Source organism: Phalacrocorax aristotelis, chromosome Z (assembly GCF_949628215.1).
Source record: "Phalacrocorax aristotelis chromosome Z, bGulAri2.1, whole genome shotgun sequence".
Classification (NCBI taxonomy): domain Eukaryota; kingdom Metazoa; phylum Chordata; class Aves; order Suliformes; family Phalacrocoracidae; genus Phalacrocorax; species Phalacrocorax aristotelis.
In genome coordinates this window covers 333,790-353,753 of record NC_134311.1, presented here as the reverse complement: position 1 = coordinate 353,753, position 19,964 = coordinate 333,790, and the positions used below count along the sequence as shown (strand labels likewise).

The following is a 19,964-nucleotide window of genomic DNA, read 5'->3' as shown; positions in this document are numbered from 1 at the left end:
CCAATTTGCCGCCAACCAATCAGCGGTCTCATTGTTGATAAGCAACGGCGCCCACTTGGCAATAAGCACAGTCGTGATTGGGTGGATTCCACTTCCCCTTGCGTGCGGAGGGTCAACCTCCGCCGGCTCGGCCGGGCTGCCTGCTAGGGTGCTGCGAGGAGGAGTAGGAGTGGTAGCAGGACGGGCCCAGTGGTGGCACTGAGCCGCTTCCCACCGCTGCTACCCCAGGGGCGTCGGGGCCTCGTGTACACCCCCTCGGGGAGGCGGGCGGGGCTGCCGCGGGAGGGGCCTCCCGCCGTCCCCGCCCCTCGCTGCCCCGCGACATGGCCGCCGCCACCTGGTGCTACCGCGGAGACCCTGAGGCAGAGCAGCCGGCCGTTCTGGGTGAGGTGGGGGCCAGGGCGGGAGCCGGGCCGGGGGTGTCGCGGCGGGAGCCGCGGGCGGGGGGCAGCGGGCGGCCACCTCCGCGGGGACGTGGGCGCGGGGCAGGGAACGCCACCCGGGCTCACGGTCTCTCCCCGCCGCCTTGCAGTGCAGTTCTCCAACGGCAGGCTGCAGCGGTCCGACTCCATGCGGTTCACCGTCTACCGAAACAGGGATAGGACCCATCCCCGGAAGAAGCATCGGAGGATTCTGGTAAGGGCCCGCCCGGGGAGCCCGCTCCTGCCGCCGCCTGCAGCCGGCCCTCGTGCCTGCAGCAGCGGCGGGAGCCCCGTGCTGTGCCTGCCCCGAAACGGGCCGCGGCGGCGGGTGCAGCTCTGACACCATCCACCCACCCGCATCCGCGCCGTGGCTTGCTGTGTCACGAGAGTGCTCTGCTGCAGCCTGAACAGCCCCAGGGAACAGCGTGTTGGGAGGCTGCGGCGCTCTGGCCTCCTTTAGAGATCAGTGTGGGAGCTACACCCAGACTCGTGCCAAGGAGGCACGAGTAATTCCCACCTCGGTGGCTATGGCTGTCGTCCTGGCAGCTCCTGCAAGTAGGAACTAGGAACCTTGGTCAGACACATGGTCCCTGGCGTCCCGTTTTGGGGAGGCTGCTGTTCCCCGCCAGGCTCCTGCCTGCTGCTCTGCTCCAGCTGCACTTGTTACTATATAGTGAGCCAGGTTCAGAAAATCTCTATGAAGCTTTGCTTTGTAGCAAATATTTTTAAAGTGGCCCCAGCCTGCATGAGATTTCACAAAATCTCTGGGATTTCAGAGGTAATTCTGGTTCTTATGTAGGCTGCCACCACAATGGAGGTGGGTGTGATGGTGGGTGGCAGGACAGGGAAGTCCTGCGCAGGGGTGGGTGGCAGGAGAGCCATTCCCTTATCCTGTAGGGTGCTCTGTGCTGGCAAGCCAGGCTTTCTTCCAAGGCCGCCTGCGCTTCTGCAGAGACCTATGAGGGTTTGCTTCTACCCTGGAGAAGTGGGTGTGGGTCCTGCAGCCCTGCCAAGTCTTGGGGCATGATGGTCTCTATGGAACATGACAGGATCAGACTATGCCCTCTCAGGTTTGCCATTGTAAGCTGACTCTTGAGACAGAAAAGAACCTGAATAATGCAATGTGGGACATCTTGATTAATGATATTAAGTGTGACATGTGAGTCTTAGTAACCTTTCCATCAGAACCGAATATTTGAAAAATATTATCAGGCAAAGGTTGATTTACTGAAGTTGTGTGTACTCATGATTTATTTTAATAACCTAAAAGCAAATAATGTTTGAAAATCAAAAGCTATTACTTAACAACTAGTCAGGTCCATTTGATCACAAAATCTGTTATGTTTACACAGTGAATTCTGTACGTACACCTGCAGGGCTGTGAGCTTATTGCCATCATGGAGATATGGCTGGGTGGCCTCTGTGACTGGAGTGTGGGAATGGAAGGATACGGGCTCTTTAGGAAGGACAGACAGGGGAGATGAGGAGGGGGTGTTGCCCGCTTTGTCAGTGACCAGCTGGAGTTCATGGAGGCCCGCCTGGGGATGGATGAGGAGCTGACTGAAAGCTTGTGGGTCAGGATTAAAGGGAGGGCAGGGACAGGCAACTTTGTAGTGGGGTCTGCTTCAGGCCACCCAGCTAGGTAGACCAAGGCCCTCTGTAGACAGATTGGAGTGGCCTCACCTACGCAGCCGTGGCCCTCATGGGGGACCTCACCCCAATACCTGTAGGAGGGACAACACGTCAGGGCATAAGCAATCTAGGAGGTTCCTGGAATGTGCTGATGATAACTTCCTTCTCCAAGTGAGGAGAGGTGCTATGCTCGACCTTCTTATCATCAACAAGGAGGGGCTGGTGGGGAATGTGAAGCTCAAGGGCAGCCTTGGCTGCAGTGACCATGAAATGGTAGAGTTCAAGATCCTTAGGGCAGGGAGGAGGGTGCACAGCAAGCTCACTGCCTTGGACTTCAGGAGAGCGGACTTTGGCCTCTGCAGGGATCTCTATGGTAGAGTAGCATGGGATAAAACCCTGGAGGGAAGAGAGGCCCAAGAAAGCTAGTTAATATTCAAGGATCGCCTCCTCCAAGCTCAGGAGCGATGCATCCCAACAAAGAGGAAGATAGACACAAACGCCAGGAGGCCTGTATGGATGAACAAGGAGCTCCTGGACAAACTCAAACACAAAAATGAAGGTTACAGAGGGCGGAAGCAAGGACAGGTAGCCTGGGAGGAATACAGAGAAATTGTCCAAGCAGCCAGGGATCAGGTTAGGAAAGCTAAAGCCCTGCAGAATTCAGTCTAGCCAGGGACATCAAGGGCAACAAGAAAAGCTTCTGTAGGTACATCGGTGATAAAAGGAAGACTAGGGAAAATGTGGGCCCTGTCTGGAAGGAAATGGGAGATACGGAGAAGGCTGAGGTACTTAATGACTTTTTTGCCTCAGTCTTCACCAGCAAGTGCTCAAGCCATATCACCCAAGTCGCAGAAGGCAAAGGCAGGGACTGGGAGAATGAAAAACTGCCTGCTGTAGAAGACAACCAGCTTCAAGACCATCTAAGGAACCTGAAGGTGCACAAGTTCCTGGGACCTGATGACATGCATTCGCAGGTCCTGAGGCAACTGTTGTAAGAAGTTGCTACGGCACTATCCATTATATTTGAGAAGTTGTGGCAGTCCGGTGAAGTTCCCACTGAGTGGAAAAGTGGAAACATAACCTCCATTTTTAAAAAAGGAAGAAAAGAAGACTGGGGAACTACAGACCAGTCAGTCTCACCTCTGTGCCCAGCCAGATCATGGAGCAGATCCTCCTGGAAACTATGCTAGGACATATGGAAAATAAGGTGATTGGTGACAGCCAACATAGCTTCACTAGGGACAAATCATGCCTGACAAATTTGGTGGCCTTTTACAACAGGGTTACAGTGTTGGCGGATAAGAGAAGAGCAACTGATGTCATCTACCTGGACTTGTGCAAAGCATTTGACGCTGTCCCACACAACATCCTTGTCCCTAAATTGGAGAGACATAGATTTGATGGATGGACCACTCAGTGGATTAGGAATTGACTGGGTGGTTGCACTTAAAGAGTTGCAGTCAATGGCTCGATGTCCAAGCGGAGACCAGTGACAAGTGGTGTTCCTCAGGGGTCGGTATTGCGACCGGCACTGTTCAACATCTTTGTTTGTGACATGGACAGTGGAATTGACTGTAGCCTCAGCAAGCTTGCTGATGACACCAAGCTGTGTGGTGTGGTCAACACACTGGAGAGAAGGGATGCCATGCAGAGGGACCTTGACAGGCTTGAGAGGTGAGCCTGTGTGAACTTCATGAAGCTCAGCAAGGCCAGGTGCAAGGTTGTGCGTATGGGTTGGGGCAATCCCAACCACGAATGCAGGCTGGGCAGAGAATGGATTGAGAGCAGCCCTGAGGAGAAGGACTTGGCTGTGTTGGTTGATGAGAAACTCAACATGTGCATTTGCAGCCCAAAAACCCAACTGTATCCTGGGCTGCATCAAAAGAAGTGAAGGAGCGTCACCAGCAGGTTGAGGGAGGTGATCCTCCCCCTCTACTCCACTCTCATGAGATCCCACCTGCAGTGCTGCATTCAGTTCTGGGGCCCCCAGTATAAGAAGGGCATGGACCTGTTGGAGCGAGTCCAGAGGAGGCCATGAAGATGATCAGAAGGCTGGAGCACCTCTCCTGTGAAGACAGGCTGAGACAGTTGGGATTGTTCAGCCTGGAGAAGGGAAGGCTCTGGGGAGATCTCGCAGCAGCCTCCCAGTACCTGGAGGGGGCCTACAAGAAGGCTGGAGAGGGACTTTTTACAAGGGCATGTAGTGATAGGACAAGGGGTGATGGCTTTAAATGGAAAGAGTGTAGAAAGATTAGGTATAAGGAAGAAATTGTTCACTATGAGGTTGGTGAGGCACTGGAACAGGGTGCCCAGGGAAGCTACGGATGCCCCATCCCTGGAAATGTTGAACTCCAGGTTGGATGGGGCTCTGAGCAACCTTGCCCAACAGAAGGTGTCCCTGCCCATGGCAGGGGGGTTGGAGCTAGATGGTCTTTAGGGTCTCTTCCAACCCAAACCGTTCTATGATTTAACAGTTTTTGTGGTGGTTGTTGTTAAATTACAGTATAAGGAGATTTCTATTTCTTTCAGTGAAGGAAGAACCAAGCTTAAAGTCAGAAGGTGCTTTCTGCTTTCTGTTTTACAGCTGCTTACATGCATGATTCACTCAAGGAATGAATGACTTTTCAACCAAAATCCTCAGGGGAAATGTACTACAGTACAGTAGAGACACAAACATTTCAAAATACATTTAGGTGGTTGAGCCATTCCTGACAGTGCTAGCTCTTTCCTTTAGTCAGCAAACTGCAGTCACTTGGCAGTACCAGAGCTTTAAATGGGTCATTGAAAATTGCATTTTAAACTGAGTTCCCCTTACTCATAGTGGTGGCTCTGCCTGATATCTGCCTTTGGCCCAGGCTGAAATCTGCAAGGTTTGTCCTGGCTGGAAGCTTAGAGAAGTTTTGAGCAGCTGTGTTACGGACCCTAAAGCATTGCTAATAGTGTCTTAAATTGACTGGCAAAGAGGCTGGATCTCTCTTTGCTAGTGACTTTGTGGGTAAACCCAGTTTCTTTCACAAACTGTTGCTTCTGGATTAAAGTACAGTAGTCAACACAGCAAGGTGTTTTAACTGCGGTGACACCCAACTTTGCTGCACTGATGTACTCTAAATTATGATTCCCGTTATTTCTTTGCAATGGTTCCTCATCTTATGGCCCAGTGAAAGCTGAGGTAGAATTATGTATCATGGGTAGTTTCAGCTTCAAGAAATGTTGTCTGTCTTTTAAAGATTTTGACCTCATGCAAAATGTACCCAAAATGGGCAAAATGAAGTTCGCCTACACGCATGACTACTGTCCAGTGCCTGGGAATATAGAGCATTGTGGCACCAGGGAAAATAAAGCGAATGCAGAGGAGGTTTTTCAAAACCCTGTATTCAAGTAAGTTTTCTCTATTTTTCAGGTCTCAGAAACTGAGAGGCTTTCGTATGTGGGCAATAACTTTGGCAATGGAGCTATGAAGTGTAACTCCCTATGCAGGTATGTGTGGCTGGCAAATGGGGGCAGGAACATGGAGGTGGAAGCAGAGGAACTGCTCAGATACAAAGTTCCTGGCAGCCTTTCTTAAAGCTGGCTCAGAAGTTCCCACTGAGGCCATGATTTGAATCAAGAGGGTTTTGACAGGAGACTCCAGCACCTGACAGCTGATTGTTTGTGCATATTACATCCCTTCGGAAGCTGTGATGTTACATATAGATAGAGTGTATTTGAAAAGGTCTTTTGAAGGAAAGGGTGAGGAGATGATTTGATGTATCCAAAACTTAGGAGTAACAGCTTTGTCACTAAGGAACTAAAACTAAGAAATTGCCAAGATCATCTGCTGCTGCCTAGCAAACCCTTGCATCAATAATCACCATTTAACTTCACATAGCAGCAATATGCTGTGGCCCTGAACTAATACACTGTCTGTGCCATGAACTCTAAAAGGAAGCATTGGTGAAACCATCAGCCTTTACGTGTCCTGGTTTAAGAATGTGACCTTTGTAGCACTGGGGCAGATCCTACTGGCCCCCTAAGAAGTATTCTCTATGCGAGATCTTTCTCATTCTCTAACAGAAGAACCAGCAAATGGGTGGAGAGCTAATATGAAATAATCTTGTCTTGTTATACCCAAATGTGTTCTTCTCCTTTGATGCATATTACTGCTCCAACTAGCCTACACAATGCTGACATGCATGTAATGTGCATGTCAGGCTCTTGGTACCAAGTGCTTGGCTCCGTAGATCCACTCCAGTTGCCACACACGGTTTGCTTACACAGCTTGTCTCTTCCCTAGTTGGACTGCACTGACCTGATCATGTCTGACTAGTTAAGGTACAGGTGGGGTGAGGGAGTGAGGAATAAACTGAGTTATGTAAAACTATTAGGAAGAGGAGGTGCTTTCAGATGTTAGTGCCCTGGTGGTCCTATATTCTGAATAAGACTTGACATTAGCAAGCATTTCTTTAGAGAGAGGGTGGTCAGACACTGGAACAGGCTTCCTCGAGAGGTGGTTGATGCCCCAGGCCTTTCAGTGTTTAAGAGGCATTTGGACAATGCCCTCAGTAATTTGCCTTAGCTTTTGGTCAGCCCTGAATTGGTCAGGCAGGCGGACTAGATGATTGTTGTAGGTGCCTTCCAACTGAAATACTCTGTTCTGTTCTCTTCTATAATTCTGTAAAAGGAACAGGTTTCACCTCTGCAAATAATCCATCAAAACATGCTAATACTAATCTTTGTCCTTCCTTCTGAGGAGTGAAACCAGAAGAGCTGGGTCCGGTTCAATATCTTCACTGAATATCTGGATGAGGGGATTGAGTGCACCCTCAGTGAGTTTGCAGATGACACTAAGCTGGGCAGAAGTGTTGATCTGCTGGAGGGCAGGAAGGCCTCTGTAGAGAGGGACCTGGACAGGCTGGATCGTTGGGCTGGAGCCAACAGAATGAGATTCAACAAGGCCAAGTGCCGGGTCCTGCACTTGGGTCACACCAACCCCATGCAATGCTACAGGCTTGGGGAGGAGTGGCTGGAGAGCTGCCTGGAGGAAAAGGACCTGGGGGTGTTGGTTGACAGCTGGCTGAACATGAGCCAGCAGTGTGGCCAGGTGGCCAAGGAGGCCAACAGCATCCTGGCTTGTATCAGGAATAGTGTGGCCAGGAGGAGCAGGGAGGTGACAGTGCCCCTGTCTTGGCACTGGTGAGGCTGCACCTTGGATATTGTGTTCAGTTTTGGGCCCCTCACTACAAGGACATTGAGGTGCTGGAGCATGTCCAGAGAAGGGCAACGGAGCTGGGGAAGGGTCTGGAGAACAAGTGTGCTGGGGAACGGCTGAGGGAGCTGGGGGGGTTAGCCTGGAGAAGAGGAGGCTGAAGGGAGACCTTATCGCTCTCTACAACTACCTGGAAGGAGGTTGTAGCGAGGCACAGGTCAGTCTCTTCTCCCAAGTAACAAGCGATAGGACAAGAGGAAATGGCCTCAAGCTGCACCAGGGGAAGTTTAGGTTGGATATTAGGAAAAACTTCTTCACTGAAAGGGTTGTCACACACTGGAACAGGCTGCCCAGGGAGGTGGTTGAGTCTCTCTCCCTGGAGATATTTAAGACGGGTATATGTGGTGCTTGAGGATATGGTTTAGTGGTGGACTTGGCAGTGATAGGTTAGCAGTTGGACTCAATAGTCTTAAGGGTCTTTTCCAACCTTAACGATTCTATGATTCTACGATTCAGATGTGACAGTTTACAGTTTAAGATGCTGTAGCTGAAAAAAGGCACCAAAGAGCTTTTTCTTCTTGAGTTTGAGGAAATAAATGTAGTTTAATGAATATGTATGATACAGGTATCAATGTAGTAGTATTTCTAGGCAGATTTAGCGCTGTTTTCTCTGAACACTTGACATCGCTGATTAAGAGACCGTTTTAGTGGCTTAAGTGGTTCTTGCCTGCACCTCTGGAGATCCTGAACTATGGAAGCTAACAAGGCAACCTAACTGCTGATACACATTCAGCTTTAGATGGTAGCTTTGCATTAGGTGTGCGTGTGCCTCAGTATCTCCAGAGATACAGGCAAGAATCAATTAAGTGATTTCATGCTTTCCTTTCAAGTTTTTCTGACCCCATCCTTCTGTCCCTTTCCTCCCACGTCTGCTTCAGCTGCATGCATAAGGATTTTCTCCAGTGGATCCATTCCCAGAGCTCTTGGCAGCTGTCAGCCTAAAACTGCACTCACAACTGCTAATGTGGGTATAACAGGGAGCAGAAACCACCTCTGAGCAAACAGTCTAGCTTATTCTGAGTGGAAAGGCAATGCATCTGCCAAACCTCTGTGCTTCCTGGGACAGCAGAAACTGCCCAGAGATGCCTTCTGGCCAGGGCGGTGCTGTGATCCCCCTTGTACTCAGGCAGCTCTTCTGAGAGCAGTTGCATAGGGAGTGTTGCTCCCACTGCAACAAGCAAACAGTTGCCTGTTGTGCAAGCAGGTTTTGTCATCAGAAAGTATGTCCTGAGTTTTAGGAAGATGTGGAACAGAGCAGAGCAAGTTCAGGCACCAGTCAGAAGGGATCTCATGGAATGAACTCTTCTGGCTGGGTGAGAAACTGGTGCGGTTGATAACCTGATCAGCTTCAGCCAGTGGTGATGTACAGCCCGTCACTGGTGCATCATGAGCCATGACGAGGAGCAACACAAACCAGTTCGGCTTATGCCTCTGAAATGTGGGATGAAAAGGAATTTACCTGAAGGAAATTATCCTATTTTAGGGACAGCAAAGTCACATTTCTGAGAAGCTCTGAGGACTTAAAGTGACCAGTACTAAGCAGAGAACTGGCCACAGGGAACACAAGTTTTAAAAACACAGGAAACTGCATAGAAGCACTGAGAAACCAAGGTTCCTGATGCATCAAAAAAGGCAAAAGAGAATAGCAGCTAGTACTCTGGCACTGAGACTTTTTCTGTGCATTTTGGAGCTAATTTAGTTGTCTTAAGACTCCTACATTTGCTTAGAGCAGCAAGTCTGTGTTCTTTCTACATATATAGTGCATTCCTTGGAGGTAACTTCTTTCATTGTGACATTCTGAATGCTTGGAAAACTTGTATTTGCAAGGCAAAAGAATTGGCATGGGATGGGGAATGCACGCGGCTCTGCACCAAGTATTTTAAAACATCACTTCCACTGGCCTGTCTCTTGCTAATCACTTGTTCCTGTTCTTCCCAGGTATTTTGTTGGTGTATTAAACAAGGACTCTGGGCAAATGGAAGTCTATAATGCTGAAATATATAACATGCAACCCTTCCTGTCCGGTAAGAAGATGCTGTGTTTTACTCCAGAGTCACAGCATGCTGGACCTATGTATGCATTTAGCTCTTGAAGCAGTGTTTTTTGTCTCCCTGGCTGCTCTTTCTTCCTCATTTCTGTGTTATTCCCTCAGCATGGAGGAAGGAGGATACGTTGCACTCTCCTTCTAAGGCACTGCATGGTGTGAAAAACAGAGAAGGTGAAATTTAGGGTGGAGGTTAAGCAGAGAGCTTTACGGGTGGGAAGGTGGAGTCAGTAACAAAGTTGTCACTCTTCAGAGTAAGTGCAGCCTTTCCTAGGTATGCTCTGCTGAGGGAGGCCTGGAAACTGTCAGGTTGAGGGATCACTGAAAAGCAAAAGAGCTTTTCTTCAGCAGAACTGCTTTTTGTTACTCAGCCCAGGAGGATAACCCAAAGAATACAGTCTTTCAGGATCTTATTTTTCCCCTGTGCAGCAGGACCTGGTATTGCTGCAATCAATGTTATGCTTGTAGGCTTTATAGCAAATATTGGCCTGCTTTTCCTGTTAGGTATAAGGAACTACTGTTATATTCAGTGTGTTCTTTAGTTGACAAAGGCCCGTGGAGGAGACCTGGAAGTGTCGTGCCAAGTCTTTCAATAATGGATTAGATCTAAAGGAATAGTTAATACGTATGCTATCCTAGCTGCTGCAAGCCAAGCACGCTAACTTTTGTTCTTTTATAGATAGTGTAATACCTGATGACACGAAGGATTATCAGAATAAATCCTACAGGGAGAAGGTAAAGTTGAAATCCCATATCGTATTCTACCGTGATTATCCAGCTAACAGTGGCAGATGATACTTGTCTGAGACTGTGATGTTTGGTTTACTGCAGGGTAAACCTGTATAGGTTCGGCACTCTTTCTGTGCCTTGGGGGTCTATGAGGCGGTGCATTATTAGTGCCTAACTTGGCAGTATTTTCACAGTTATTTCAGACTTGATTACAAGACCTGTTACTTCCTGCCCCCTTGCAGATCACTGCTTGTCGTAAGGCTGCATTGCGCCCAGTGAAATGTTTGAAGTTTTCTTAGAGAATGTGAATGTGGAACAAGTGGTGGTTAGTTGAGTTCTCCTTAGATTCAAGGTGTCTTCAGTTTAGCAGTGTGTTTTAATTAGCTTCTCTCTTGCACAGATGGATTTGTGCATTGAGGCCTTTGGTACCAGCAAGCAGAAGCGAGCTCTGAACTCCCGGCGAATGAATGCAGTGGGCAATGATATTCTGAATACTGCTGTGACGAAAGCAGCAGCAAACATTATAGATGCAAAGGGAGTAACAGGTAAGAATACTGTCTCAGAGTTTAATGAAGGCATTCAGAAGTGCCTTTTTCTGTCTGTTCCTTGCCATGTATGGCAGGAATAAGAAAGGGGTTTTCTTCGAGTGACCAAGGAAGCAGATGGTCTAATAGGGCACATGTGGAGGAACTCACAGATCTTTTTGGTGGAGGAGGAACTGCTTCCTTCTAATCCTCCTAGGCTTAATGTGGGAGTTGCCTGAATGAGGGAAGGTCCCTGTGGCATCAGTGTCCATTCCTGTGCAGTGTTGGGAGCTCTTCTGGGAGTCCTTGGATATCAGTTTACTGGGATAAAGGCAATACATTCACCTGGTCTGAACTGAGATGCTGAATGTTCATTAAGGTAAACTGTACCCTGGCTTCCCAGTGGCATGTCTATGGAAAGTGGTTCATTCCCTAAACCAGGTTACAGCCCGATCAAATTACATCCCCAGTGCTGTTGTCAGCCAGGCTGATGGACTTAGGCTTCTGCTTGGAGGAGCCTGCTGCAAAGAGGAGTCTGCCCTGGCCTTAGTTATTGTCAGAACTGCAGGGAAAGTTCACTCTCCAAAACATCGCACTGAGGTGATGTTTCAAGGAGGGTTGATAACCATGCTACTGAGTGCTGCCAAGGCTGCCTCTGTTTTATGTTGTCCAGCCTCTGCCACCTCCCTGCGCCCCTGTCCTGATCAAGGAGGAGGTGGAGAAATGACAGAGGAGTCATGGTAGGGCAGCAAGAATGGGCAGGGGCCTTGAGCACACACTGACAAGGAGAGGCAGAGGGAACTAGGCTGGTTAGTCTGGCCGACAAGAGGCCAGCGAGGACCTAACAGCAGTCCACCACTACCTAAAGGGCAGTCAGAGCCAAAGCTTTCTCAGCAGTGCCAGCAAGGGTCAACAGCACAAGCTGCAGTGGCCCCTGGACCTTGGTAGGTCCACGTGGGAGACTGGGGGAGCCTTGCCTTGAAGGGTGGTACAGTCCTGGAACAGGTCACAGAGAGGTGTGGAGTCATGATCCTTGGTGATTTCCAAGCTTTGGCAGGATAAAGCCAGGGCTGTCCTGATCTAGTGCTGTAGACAGCCCTACTCAGAGCAGGAGGAGGCCTCCAGAGCTCATTTCCACCACCACTTCTGGGGTTCTGAGTTCCATTGGCTATGACTGGGAGAGATGTCTGTTGACTGTAGAATCTGTCAACTCTCATCCCTTGTGTGCCAGGTTGGACACTGACTGTGCTCTCAGAGCTGCTTTGTTCAAAGTGGATGTCCAGTGAAACCCAGGGTGCCAAAACCATATTCTGCCCACGTTGCACACAAGAGATGCAGCAGGAGCAACCAGTTTGTCTTGGTGCACTTCTTTCCTAGAAGTTTCTCTATGCTGGACTGGCTTTTCTGAATTTTAAGGAGCAGAAAGTTCTTGGTAGAAGGGATGACACCAGTCTAAAACCCAGCATGTTGGCACATAGCAGGCATACCAGAAGCTCTTGGCATTTCTGTGCCTACTGGAATGCTTTCTGTACAGTCAGCACCTACATGGGGCAGTAACGAAACAAAATGGGGAAGAGTTGTAGCCTTTTCCTTACTGCTGTCCCAAGTGAGGTAAACTGAACTGGAGCTTTAAAAGTCTAAAACTCCAGCTGTGACTAAACCAGTGTTGACCCAAGAACAACCAGTGAGTAGACTTGTGTTTAAAGGGATGATTTGGGTTTGTGGTCATGTCCTCTGTGTTTTTGTTTGCATGGTCTAAATACTCTTTCCTGCTTCCCTCCAAAGCTTTGATCCAGGATGTGGCCCAAGACGATGTACAGAACATCTCCATCTTCCTCCCACCGTGTAATGAAGATGCTGACAAACCAGAAAATGTTTACAAGTTTGAGGACAGTATCTTTTTCTGTGGCAGAGTGGTTTACCACACCTGCAAGCCTTGATGTCAGTGGCCTGGCATGTGGGAGTGACTGCTGACAGGCATGTGAATGAGCTGAGCCTTCTCCCGTCACAAGCCAACAGCTGAGAGCAGGGGCATGCTGTGTTGAGATATTTGGACCTGCAAGTACCATATCCTGCCTCTTTCCTACAGGGAGCAGGATGCTGTGCCTCCCTGTTGGCAGCAGTTTGACTGGGAATAGTAGTGAGGTCAGCTATGCAGAAGTGACTTGTGGTTGAGCCACAGTCCTTTAGAGACCTTTATTACTGGCCAGCTTCCTAGCCCTGTCGTTAAGTCCTGCCTAGTTATAATTCCATTCCCTCCTTCCCTGCCCCACACCTCCTAAAGCAAGAGTGGATAGAGCTTATTTCACAGAGCTGATATCACAGCTATCCCTTCTGTTCAGACCAGAAGGGAGAACAAAGCCATACTTGTTCTTTTCTTTAAAACCCTTCCAGTTCTGTCCCCAGCAGAGTATGAAGCATTGCAGGTTCCAGCAGCAGTCTTTGTTAACATGACTTCAGAAGAAATCACCAAGAAAACAGAAGATAAAAGGTAATAATAGTAAAGGTAATAAAATAGTAAAAGGTAATAAAAGGCTGCTGCAAACAGCCTTGTAATAGTCGAGGTGGGCTCTGTGAAACTATAGTTTTTTGTGGGGCAGGATGGGTACTGCTGCCAGCTCCACAATACGCAGGCTGATCTTTTCAGTGCAGAGGCAGGACATTTGATCAAAGCGGGCTGAGCAACACGTGCCTTGGGGAATGTGGGGCATAGTTTTACAGGTGAGGAAGTTGTGTGCGCAGCAGCATGGCTGCGCTTTGGTGAACTGATTGCAGAGCAAGAGAGTGGAGAAATCTAAAGTGGGGTCTGAAGGCAGGTGCCTACAAAAGGGACCACAGAGCTGTGCTGAGCGCGGTATGCCTGTGGCTGGGCACTGTCCCAGCCAAGTACTGACTTGCTGTGGTAGTTGCTATGGCTTGGCAAGCCGAAGTAGATGTATGCTTAGAGCTGTGAAGCCCTTGTGCTGAGGGGCTGAAATGAGCAGGAAGAGCACAATCCGCACCTCACTCCCTGTACTTCCTGTCTGCCTGTGCTGGAGTGAGGTGTGTCTGTGCCATGTTGAGAGCCTTCAGTTTCTGGAGTGCAGAGACCTTCTTAGGAGCTGCACACTGAAAGGGGCAGGCTTAACATGGTGTGCTCACAAAGCAGCCTGCTGGGCTATCCTTTATTAGGTGTCCAGGAAACTCTGCTCAGACAGCTGAGCATTGAAGTTACAGGTATGTCCTGCCCTCCTGACAACGTAAACTGGTTCTTGGTTCTCTGAGTCTCATCTTTGCCCTCTTTCTCCTTCAGCCATTGCTCCTTTGTTTTAGAGGAGCTGAAGTTCTTGCCTGCTGATGAGAAGAGAAGAGATCACAAAGCCCGATGCCTTTGGTTCCTGGACACCCTTATTAAGTTCAGCTACCTGAAAGTGATCAAGAAGAAGCGTAAGAGAGTTTTTAGCTTCTCTGCTTCTAAGCTACCTGCTGAGACTTAGTTTGTAATTACTGCAGTAGAGAACAGTAAAGCTGCCCAGAATGAGCTGTGATCAAACAGCTAGCTGCAGCTGTTGCTTTCAGTCTGTTTCATGCTGAGGTTAAGGATCTCCGTGTTGTTGAGGGTTGTTGGATCTGCATCTGCTGGGAGATGTATGTCTAATCCTTTTCAGACCCTTCACCTCTGCTGTGCGTCAGGATGGCACTATGAGATCCTCTTGGCAGGAGGCAGGGTAGCTTAGATTGGAAATTCTGAGATTCTAATTTATCAATAGTTCTGTACTTAGAAACACGTCCTCTATTTTCACACTTTAGTCCTAAGCCAAGAGGCTGGAAACTTACCAGCTCTCTCCTTCATCCAGCCTCCATATTCCAGGTGCAAAGGGCATACAGTACACATTACATCATTTTTATCTCCTTTTGTCCTTTTAAGAATGTTTTCATCATCCTTTGCTTATTAGCTCAATGTGTGGATCGCAGTGATCATACCTCCGTTGTCTTCAGGATCTTTCTTCTAAAATAGCAGGAACTGCTGTTCTCAAAAGCACTGAGCAAAATATCTTGAGGTTTTCAAGACTTGCCATATTCCATAGAACTTGTGTATCTGAGTCTCCTTGTCAGCGTTGAAAATGTTATTGCTAGCATTTTCAATGGCAGGGGTGTGATGGAGGAAGAAATGGCAAGCCTGTCTGTAAACACCTTCCTGCATTGCTGGAGACACAGGAGTCACCCTGTAGGACTGAGTCAAGGAGGATGTAGAAATGACTAGTCTTGGTGCTAATAGGACTTTGTTAGTGTGGTTTCAGTTTTAATAGTATTTTGTGACAGGACCATCTATTAAAAGGCAGGAATCTATTAAAAGAAATATATGCATAGGCACATATGCCTGCATTCTAGATTGTGTAGTATTGAAGTGGGAGATCCCATTTGTAAAGAAAACAAAAGCTGTTAAGAGCCTCTCTCTGACCTGGAAAACAAAGGGACGAAGAAATCGAGTGCCCAGGTTTCTTTTAGGTTCTCTGTGTTCCTGGGAAGAGGCAATAAATGTTGTGCTTATTTAATAAATGTTGTTGTTTATTAAAGTGTGCTATTATGAGAGCTGGAGATGGGTAGTACAAGGAAGAGTATGTGTTTCTCATTCCACTGCAACACCCCTTTCTGTCCTAGATCCAATGGGTCCTGAATGCCCACACATTATTAGCAGGAAACTCATGAAGAATTTCACTTCGCTGACCTACAACAATGGCAGGTAAGGAACTATGTTTGCTTTGATGTTCTTGAGGCAGAGACAGGGCAGAGTTTAGCTTGAAAGGCCATGGACACATTATCAGGAAACCTGCTACCAAAATGGAAGATGGCAGTAGCTTCTTTTGCTTCACACCCCTGGCCCTGCAGAGCACTGGGTTGTGGCTGGTGGTAGCCCATTTTAGACAGTGCAAGTCTAAAATGTGACTGGGAGAAGCAGGGTCATGTGTGCAAAAGCAAACCTGCACCTGTGGATTTAGTTGGTGTGACCAAGTGGGGTACGCAGCCATCTGCCTGACCGTTTCTGGGTACAGAATGGCAGAATGGGTGCTTGCTTTGCAGCTGACTCTCGACTGTGCAGCTAAACAGGCAGCTGTCTGCACGTACACTTTCACCGTGAACCAAAGCAGCTGATGAATGCGTCGGTTCTTCCACCATCCCAGAGTGGGTCAGGACAGAGTAGTGCAGTGGCTAAATAATGGTGCTTTTTTTACTCGCATAGTTTAATTAGTGTAACAGGGGTGCTTTTACATGAACCTAGTCCTGACTTGACTTATTTGGATTCTCCAGTGAAACCTACACAGAGAAAACTGCATAAGGATTTGCACTGGTTAATCCGCGCTGGGCTGACACACCATTGCACCCATATGTATGCAGGCCAGAGAGTTCTTCCTAAGCTTTGCCCAGGTATTGCCCTGCCAGCAGTTACAAAGTTTGGTATAGTAAGGTAGGGTCTGGTCCTGCTGTGGAGGTCAGCCAGGAGAAGCCACCAACCCATGGCTGGAGCAGAGACTGGGAAGCTACTGCAAGGTCCTCCTTTCCAGCAGTGCCAGAGCTACTTGTGTTGTGCTGAGTGCTGTCTCACTGCACGGAGGACCTTGGGCAGCTGTTGAATGCTGCCTTAACCATCCTTAAGAAGGATGTCTCTTACAACTAAGCAGTTATAAAACTAAATTAAATATAAATAAAAAATTTAAACATTTTCAGCAGTCCAGTTGAGTGGAAACACCCCAGTGCAGGCAAGAGTGAGCAGTATCCTCACTCTTGCCACAGTGCCTTCCCCACACTCAGGGAGCCAACAGCCTCTCTACCTAGAAAGGGCGTAATGCTGATGCTCAGCTATTGCACAGCTGCACTGCTGTTGTTATTCTGACATGAGTAGAGAATTTGAGTCCAAAGCTCAAATAGGCTTTTGTCTGAAGGCTTAAACCAGTGCCAAGCAGTCAAAAGCTTCCAGAGGACTGCCAGCCAATGATCTGCTCTCTGTGGATTGCGTATTTGAGGTGCCATTAGTAGTTACACTGAATGCCCCCAGAACAGCTTCCCTTTGCTTTCCTCTTGTAAGGGACCAGCCTCCCAAAGAGACTGAAGTGCTGTTAGTTGGTGATTTTGTCAAGGCTGCATAGTGATAAACAACGCCAGGGGCCTGAGTTCTGAGCAGAAATGGGCATGTGAGGACAAAGAAGCCTGTTAAGGCCCTGTGATCCGAGGTCTTTGTTAATCTGAGCTGGTTTTTGGCATCTAGGAGAAATTAGTCATGGCTAACTGGGGCTCGAGTTTTGTCTGCACCTTTTGGGGGTTGTGTTTTGGGTTTACTGACACTCCACATCTCATGTGTTCTCCCTCTTGCCATGCAGTGTCCAGAATTTAATCTCTGCATCAATGAAGACTAAAATCACAGCATACGTCATTGCATTGGCTCTGCACATTAACAACTTCCAGATAGACCTCACTGTCCTGCAGAATGACATGAAGCTCCAAGAAAGCAAGTGAGTTTTCATGTTTGTTCATACCTGATGAGATGCGCTGTGATCCTCCTACAAAGAGCCCCCACGGAGAGAGCTGTGGAGCCTCTCTGGCGCCTGGGTAGTACAGCGATACCTGCTAGTGAGTCCCTTTTGTTGTAATTGGACTCTGTCTTTTATGACTGTGTTGAAGCTTTATTTTGAGGCTCTGATGCTCCTAAAGGAGAGTGGTTATAGTTCTTAGACTTTGAAAGGGTGTGTGTTGCAGAGACCCTCAGGTGCACCAAGAGGCTCTTCAGCTATTCTGCAGGGAAGAAAACCGAGGCAGGCAGCAGCAAAATGGGCAGACGGGTCAGATTCCAGGACAAGATGTATGCGCTGCCACCCCGCCCTGTTTCTCACCTGACAAATCACGTCACTCTTCACCTTCCTGACCTCTGTGCCGCTTCTTCCTGCAGAGCTGCGGTCCCTGCTAGGTACTAGTCTGAGTGTTAGTGCAGGTTTGCAGCTGACTGCAATGGGAAAACTAGAAACAAGTTTTGTTTGTTTTTTTTTTTTCTTCACAGGTGCACTGTGAGCATGTAGTTGGTGTTTACATGGAGGAACACCAGGCCACTGAAATTCAGCCACTCTGGGCTAGGCACCGAGGAGATTGTTTTTGTCTCTGAAATACTGATGGACTTGGGGACTTTTCAGCAAAGCATCATGGGGAGGGGTTGTAGGCAGAATGGCTGGCCATAGTATTTGGAATAAAGATTTGCAAAATCGGGGTCAGCGAAGATGAAATAGGTAGAAAACAGCTTGCAGAATAAGCTTCAGGGCAAACAACCCTTGCTGTGTTAGCTTTTGGGGGCAGTTGTTATCTGGATTTTAATTTTCCCTGGAAGAATAGGTAGAGCGGTGCAGCTGCTGTTAGATGCAAGACCTGCTTTTCCCAGCAGGTGTCAGCTGGAGCCCACTGCCAGCTCCTCTGGCTCCAGGAGCTGTTCGCACTGTACTGCCACTGGCCTCTGCAGAATAAATCAGAATTGAGCAGTTCTGATCCGCCAGTCCACTGTGCTTGCTGGGAAGACTCCCAGAAAGCAGACATCAGCTCACCAGGCTGCTTCTCAGTGCTGTCTGGGAAGGGATCAGGTGGCCCCGTTAATGACTGTTCAGCCATGCTCATTAGTACCTCTCTCCCACCCTGCCCTGTTGGGTGGGCAATGGTGACACCAAGGACATGTGCTTCCTAACTCAGTCACATTGGTCTTTCTTAACAGGATTGCTTAGTCATGTGGCTGGGTAGGAACTGCAGAAGGACACAAACCCTTTACAGCAACTGAGGAAAACATTGTGGACTATCCTGGGGTTTCTGGCTGAGGGATGTAATTTTAAGGTCTGGTAGAAACTGGAGGTTATCTGAGTCCTTAGTGACTTCTTGGTTTTGCAAGCTCCCTAGTCACCTAGTCAGCCTTAATGCAATCACTTCTGATTTTGTCCCCAGTTATGCCCTTTATTCTTTGGTGGGTAGTTGTGGGTTTAACAGCAGTATTTGCTGTTCATTTGTATAAATTTTTTTCTTTTTTTCTTTCCTTTTTTTTTATTTTCCCCTTTTTGGAACTAAGCTTTTTACAGAAGCCACGTTGGTTTTTGCAATTGATGCCCAGGTTTTGTTCTTAACTACTATACTGGAGCTGGGAACCCAAGGCATTGCGTGCTGTTGAGAAAAGCGTGGAGGATGCTGGGACCTGTTGGAAAAACAGAGGAGAGATACATAGCCCTGAGACACCTGATGGGATGATTCTTGCTTGGAGTGGGAGGTTTGACTGAAGAAAATCCTTCCCAGCTGAATCTGTATTTCAAAGATAATAAAGTCAGCTGGGAGGATTCTGGGACTTGTGTGTTCTCAGGACCCCAGCTGAGGCTGGGACACCTGTTTCCCTGCTAATTTCCCTTTGGATGTGTTTTGTTCTCTGTTTGACAAGCCTCCAAGTGTGTTCTGGCTTGTAGGGTGAAGGGCAAGAGGGTGTGTCTCAAAGAAGCCCCTCTTCTTGCAGCTGAGGATGCTGAATTTTAGTGGCTATGGGGAGATGCTCTTGCTGTACTACGTTCCATTCATTGTACCATGCGTAGGAGATGAGTGTTCTGGGAAGCAGACATTGGCTGCCAGCAGCCGCAATTGAACACAACTAATGCCTGTTCTCTTTGTAGGGAAGTGGAGAGCAGTATTGTTTTTTCCTCAAGTCATCTGGCCATTCAGTAAGGCAACGTGGGTTTATAATGCTCCCTGAGGTGGCAGTGCACAGCTCAATAGCATCCTAGCCTCCCTAGGAAGGCTCTACCTTGTAGTCTTTGAATACTTCCAGCTTCTGTCTCCATGGTGTCCTTGAGATGCAGAGAACACATCCTGCTCACTGGTTCCTCCTGGCTTCTCCCCTAGGCAAAAGGCTGTTGATCTTTTCTGCAGCGTCATGATACAGGAGACCTGTGACCCTGCTGACACAGTATTTCTCTGATGTTTTCCAGGATGATGGACATCGCAAAGGCCATGAGGTTGAAGGTCTCCAAGGCAAAGGGACTGCCGGGACTTGAGGATGACCAGAACCACAAGCTGGGCACACTCTCTCTTCCCTTGCCTGTGCAGAAGGCACCAGGGAACCAACGGAAGCGCAAGAAGATGGCATAAAATGTCGGGGATGTCTGAGCAGGGGCGGAACAGTTCCTTTCTCAACTGCTGTTCTGCACACAGAGCATCATGGGGATGCTTTTGTCTGTTGGATTTGGCTGTCCAGCATCAGCACATGACCCTGATGAAGCCCTGTCTCAAGGCTGGACTGGAACAGATGTTCACCTCATTAAACTGCTTCTTTTTTCTATTTATGTAGAAAAAGTGATAATAAAACACCTGTCTTTTTTCCTGTC

The 19,964-nt window shown here is 48.3% G+C and overlaps 1 protein-coding gene across 4 annotated transcripts; it reads left to right on the top strand.

The window, feature by feature from the left end:
- The first annotated feature begins 67 nt into the window (after positions 1-67).
- On the top strand, positions 68-19,964 carry POLR1E (RNA polymerase I subunit E). Of its 4 annotated transcripts, none has more exons than XM_075078612.1 (12): positions 68-389; positions 533-636; positions 5,455-5,531; positions 9,238-9,323; positions 10,023-10,078; positions 10,473-10,617; positions 12,382-12,489; positions 12,991-13,087; positions 13,889-14,022; positions 15,238-15,319; positions 16,953-17,084; positions 19,569-19,964. In XM_075078612.1, the coding sequence occupies exons 2-12, from the start codon at positions 571-573 to the stop codon at positions 19,726-19,728; spliced, it is 1,143 nt and encodes a 380-aa protein (XP_074934713.1). In that variant the 5' UTR covers positions 68-389; positions 533-570; the 3' UTR covers positions 19,729-19,964. The 4 variants fall into 4 exon arrangements, 3 of the variants coding, with proteins under 3 accessions (XP_074934713.1, XP_074934711.1, XP_074934712.1); XR_012657941.1 differs by having other exon boundaries at positions 98-384; positions 16,953-17,536; positions 17,627-19,964; XM_075078610.1 differs by having other exon boundaries at positions 98-384.

Coding starts and splice junctions, on each gene's coding strand:
- POLR1E (XM_075078610.1), top strand. CDS start 324: ATGGCCGCCGCCACCTGGTGCTACCGCGGAGACCCTGAGGCAGAGCAG. Junction 385..532: donor AGAGCAGCCGGCCGTTCTGG/GTGAGGTGGGGG, acceptor GCCGCCTTGCAG/TGCAGTTCTCCAACGGCAGG. Junction 10,079..10,472: donor ATAAATCCTACAGGGAGAAG/GTAAAGTTGAAA, acceptor TCTCTTGCACAG/ATGGATTTGTGCATTGAGGC.